This window comes from Triticum aestivum, chromosome 7D, assembly GCF_018294505.1.
Source record: "Triticum aestivum cultivar Chinese Spring chromosome 7D, IWGSC CS RefSeq v2.1, whole genome shotgun sequence".
Classification (NCBI taxonomy): domain Eukaryota; kingdom Viridiplantae; phylum Streptophyta; class Magnoliopsida; order Poales; family Poaceae; genus Triticum; species Triticum aestivum.
The window spans coordinates 41,522,821-41,528,367 of NC_057814.1; the positions used below are offsets into that span (position 1 = coordinate 41,522,821).

Genomic DNA, 5,547 nt, shown 5'->3' on the forward strand with positions numbered 1-5,547 from the left:
ACCGTCACCACAATGGCACTTTCCAAACATTTTTGTAACAAACATGGAAGCTTGATTTTAGTTGAACTGCCAAAAAGGATATCCAAATTATAGTGGCACATTCCACGAGCTTGACGACCAACCTTGATGTTGCTCAATTTTATTGCAACTAATAAAGAAGAAGTTGGCAGCTCATGGGGCCTAGTACTTCTTGCTAATTGCATGATGCAAACATGCTTCATTTTAGGTGAACTACACAAAAATGTCACATCAATTGAATCATCCATGTTGGTGACTGGTGTCAACCCTTCTTTGATGGTGTTGACTGCAGATATGGTTCTCATGACGACGTATGTTCCTTTTTGGTACCACCCTTCGGCAGAACGATCCCACATGTTGACTCCGCATCCAGTTAGTGATCTTATTCTACTGTTTTGGCACTACCATGAGAAAGCAATAATGTTATTATTTTGCATCTTAATCTTATTTCACTAATAATTTGAGGCAATGTCTTGGCCCTACTAGTGTCACTGATAAAATAGAGCTATTGTCTTCGCTATCATTTCATTTCCAATGTTTGATAATGAAAGTGCTTCTCTTTGTGAGTATGCGTTTCATCAACTAGTCCCATTCTTAAAGTAATGACATGTCTAGGTATTTACGCAAACATATGAGAGGAAACTGCAAAGTGCCATAAACAACCTACTGAAATTTCTGATTACAGAGAGGTGTACGCATATAGCAATGGTGGTGATATTGTCTCATTGTGAAGATCAGGAGTGGAGCCAGATTTGGAACATGTTGTGGGCTGGCGATTGTCAATTTGCTCCTGACATTAATCAACACATTTTCTCTCTTATCTCTATAAATCTTTAATGGTCCTGTCAGCGATACTGCAGGGTTACCATGATACCTGATTTTCACAAAAACACGAGTACGAGAGTACATTTGCTTCGGGATGGTAAATTTAGGAGGAGACATACCAGTAAGTACTAGCTTACCTTAATACCTGATTATATCGCTCAAATTAGCCTTATCATGCTATTTATTAGCTCCCTTAATTTATGTTGTTACTCACATGCATACAAGTTATAGTGCTCTGAATAATTTGGAGTTCCCGCCGTCTTACACTGTCTTGCTACTTACTATGAGGTTATCGTATATAATGTTATGATTTTTTTTCCATGCCTTCTGTAATTACATTTTTAGAAGAATGAATGTTTGCATTATTTACCATCCCGTCAATGGAGGGCTGGAGTTTCATTATTTATTTTGTCATGCACACCATCAAAACAAAACAAAAGGATAACATCAGATTGTAGAGCACTAATTGAGCACTGTAGGTTGTTTCCCGAGCTCTATGGGATGTCGTACGCACTTCATGTTTAAAATTTTCCTTCCGTTTGTCGAAGGGTTGCCTCACTGTCATGCCTCGCTTTCATAGGAGATCTTGCAGCTTCCACTCATCGGCGATCTTAATGCAGTGGCTATGAACTAAAAAATATTTGGAGTAAATATGAAGAGTCTTTTCTCCCACTTCAGTTTCTTTGAGGAATCAAGAATGCCAAGTACATCCCGCAAAAAAAAAAAGAATGCCAAGTACAACACAACTTCTAATTGTTGCTTTGAAAAAAAGTTATCATTTTAGTAGGGAACTTGTAGACAAGATACAATCTACATGTATAAGTCGTTGAAAGAGTTATCATGCCAGTATATATAAATAAAATTTAGTTTTTCTTTACAGTGCTGCTTCGTTTGCAACTAAAAGACATATATCGATGTAAGCTATTCATGATGCCTCTCCGGATGTCTGGAACATACATCTCTGCTGACTTATCAGGTGTGCTTTACGTGTACTATCTCATGCCTATACTTTATTTTTCCAGTTGTTACGATTTTGCCACACGTCTCATTTGGAATGACTGTACTAGAATTACTTCAATGCTCTTCAAATCCAACATAGTTACTTGGGAGAGGAATCAGTGCACGTTACTGATAATTCAGTTTATGTTTGTGCAGAAATATAGATTTGTTAAACATTTCAATATGTATTAACATTCATTCGTATAGTATATGCTCTTCTTCAAATCTACTCATAGAAAACGCAGCAACATGCGGGGTGTCATCTAGTTTCATAAACATGCGAAAACGTTCTTATATAATGCAGTATACGGTGTGAGGTGTCACTGCCTGATTGGCTAGGCAGTTGCCCGTAGCTAGGTACGGCACCGCTTAAATGTTTCACTTCCACGTAGGCAAGGCCTTGCATATAAGCCAGCCAAAAATGCACAAGAGGCGATACCACTTAGTTGAGATTCCTATTGGAAATGAGCGTGATGGTAACCAAGTCTTGGCCGGTGCTGGTCCGCCCGTCGACGCCGACGATGCCCGACCGCATCAAAGTCTCCCCCTTCGACAAGCCTGTTGCCTTCTGCGCCTTCTCGTCGTTCCTCGTCTTCGACCGGGCAATCCACGAGCCCGCCGAAATCATAAAGAGGGCGCTGTCTCGAGCTCTGGTCCACTTCCGCCTCATGGCCGGCCGCGTCATCGTGGGAGACGACGACGGCGAGCTCTGCATCGCATGCACCGGCGAGGGCGTGGAGTTCGTGGCCGCGACGGCCAACTGCGCCCTGGAGGACGTCAAGCTCTTCGACCCGCCGTTCGCGGCGGTGCTAGGAGACCTCGCTGCCGACTACCCGGAGGCCAGCTGCCGCGTGACCGACCCCTTGCTTCTCATGCAGGTGACAGAGTTCTCCTGCGGCGCGTTCGTCCTTGGTGTCACGTGGAACCACGTCGTCGCCGACGGCACGGGGATCGCTCTGCTCCTACGGGCCATGGGCGAGCTGGCGCGCGGGCGGGCTCAGCCGTCCGTCTCCCCGGTCTCCTGCGCCGAGCATCTCCTGCCGGACCTCCCGCCTTTGGTCGCCGCTATAGAGCAGACCATGGTTGGCCACCTGGAGCCCCAGGATTACTCCTACCTCGACTTCACGCTGCCGATGAGCACTATCGACCGCATCAGAGCCGAGCTCAGCGACGAGCTGGGCGCGCCGTGCACCGTATTCGAGGCGGCTACGGCCGTACTATGGCAGTGCCGCAGCCGCGCCATCATGCCCGACGACGACCCGGGCACCCTGGCGCCGCTCATCTTCACCGCGGACGCGCGTAGGCACGTCGGTGCCGCGGACGGCTACTACAGCAACTGCGTCATTACGCAGGCAATCACCCCGTCTCCGACGATCCGTGAGGTGGCTGATGGGGACATCAAAGACGTCGTTAAGCTGGTCAGGAGTGGCAAGGAGCAGATACCTGCCACCTTCGCCGGAAAAGAACAAGCAGAAGGCGTGCCAGGCGTGGACGCGCTGTTCGGGTACAACTTGTTATTCGTGACGAGCTGGAGGAACCTGGGCTTCGAGGCGACGGACTTCGGCGGCGGGACGCCGGCGCGCGTGATGGGACACGTGGGGCCCAAGTCGGTGCCGGCCTGCGTGGCGTGCCTGCCGTACAGGGACAAAGACGGGGCCAACATCCTGTCGCGCTTCGTCAAGGAGGAGCACGCCGGCGCCTTCCTTGCCGAGCTAGCCAAGTTCATGTGACCGCGTGCCTTGGGATTGCTGCAAGCTAGACGGGCCAACGGAGGAGAAGAGCTGCTGCTGGTAGAGAAGGCGAGAAGGTTTTTACTTATTTTCGGTAGCAGGACTAAGAGTTTTGTAAGAGCTTCTCCGACAGATGACGAGAAAAGCATCCGTGGCAAAAAAAAACTGCAATTTAGAACATTTTGAATAAAAACATTGCGCGAACAGACACCCTATCTGTGTACTGTATTCGTTTAGGAAGTATCAGCACATATGCCCGTGCGTTACACCGGGAGATATTTTTTTGGCGAGAAGCATCGGGAGAGATAATTGATGTGTCCATCAAAATGTTCTCACAATAGTGGCGCGACAGAGCGGAGAGCTGTGGTGTTCTCGTGGGTCATGTTTGGCCCACGAGATGTTTATAGTAGTGGGTTTGGTCCGAGTGGCGGCCATTATCCATCTCGTGCCTTTTTTTTTCTTCAGGTCCACCTCCTTGTCGAGGTTGTGGTGACCTCCAGATTTTTTTTTAAACAAACGAGTTTTTTTTTTTGAAAAAGCACTAGTCTCTTAAAAAGGCAAAAAAAAAACTTGAAATTGGAAGATTTTTTAAAATTCAAATTTTTTTTGAAAACATGACCATTTTTAAGGCGGAGAGACGGACATTTTTTGACTTTGTGAACAATTTTTTCAAATGGAAACTTGTTTTAAACATTCAAAACCATTTTCAAAAATGTGTTTTGTGTCACGAAAATTATTTTGAAATTGTGAATTTTCAATAAAAAATATTTTTAGAATTTTTATTATTTATAAAATGTATTTATTTTACAAATCTCGAATTTTTTTGGACTTTTTTTTAAATCGGAAAATTTTAGAAATTCGGAGATTTAACGAAAATTATTATAAAAAACGAAACTTGGGAAAATTAAAAAAATGAATTTATGGGAAAAGGAAAATATAACTTTGAAGAGAAAATAGAAAAATGGAAAAAGAACACAGAAAAAAGGAAATGGGCTGGCCCAACTTGGGGCACAGATTGGAATCTCCAACTATATGTCGCTCTGCGCGACAAATAAGATTCCCCAGCAGAGTGCGCAGGATATAAATGTGTGGCTTTTCTGGGCCTTAGCGCGTGCGGCCCACGTACGAAATTCTAGACAAAACTCTTCTGTTTTATTTTCTAGCAGATGGACCACAAAAATTTTAGTACCACCTCGGATACAAAAAAAGTATTTTCAGTGGTGAACGGATGAAAAAATTGAAGAAACGTACCTTGCTTTATTAGTAGGTATGGATATGAGCGTCTACCCTATTTGTAGAAGGTGGTGGAAAAAAATTGAGCAGCTCAAATTCTCGGCTCTCGCTGCTACGGCTGCCGCAAAAGCCCAACCACACGCACCAGCACGCAACCGCTATCGGAAGTATCCCCGCTCTCATCCGAGTTGTCGGCGTCGATTCCAGCCGCCCCAACCACCACCCTGCAGCCCCGCCGACGAGATGCACCCCTGTTTTCACTTACCCCATGCCGCATCCCCGCCGACCACCCGCAACAACCACCACCCCGTCGCAACCCAAATCCGGCCTCCCACGTCGCCCGCATCACCTGATCCTCCCGCCGATCTATTGATTTCGGCGCTCGTTGCTGGATTCGATCACTGCTCAGACTAGTAGAAAAAGGACCTAATGTGAGACACATTAGTCCCGATTCGATTTTGACCCGGTACTAATGGTACCATTAGTGCAGGTTCGAACGGCTATGCATTAATGTCGGTTCGTGTTCAACCTTTAGTACCGGTTCGTGCCACGAACCAGTACTAAAGGGGTGATGGCAGGCTGGCGTCAGGCCGGGGCCCCAAGATCACCTTTAGTACCGGTCCGTGGCACAAACCGGTACTAAAGGGCTAACCTTTAGTACCGGTTCGTGCCATGAACCGGGACTAAAGGAGTCTGACCTATAGTCCCGGTTGGAGACACAAACCCGGACTATAGGGCAATT

The 5,547-nt window shown here is 46.2% G+C and overlaps 1 protein-coding gene across 1 annotated transcript; it reads left to right on the top strand.

Annotated features, from left to right (window-relative positions):
* Positions 1-2,363: 2,363 nt before the first annotated feature.
* LOC123170438 (acyl transferase 15-like) lies at positions 2,364-3,572 on the top strand. Its single transcript, XM_044588305.1, has one exon. The coding sequence runs from the start codon at positions 2,364-2,366 to the stop codon at positions 3,570-3,572; it is 1,209 nt and encodes a 402-aa protein (XP_044444240.1).
* The last annotated feature ends 1,975 nt before the right edge of the window (positions 3,573-5,547 follow it).

What these genes read in the sequence shown, in the direction of transcription:
- LOC123170438 (XM_044588305.1), top strand. Translation starts at nt 2,364, where the DNA reads ATGCCCGACCGCATCAAAGTCTCCCCCTTCGACAAGCCTGTTGCCTTC.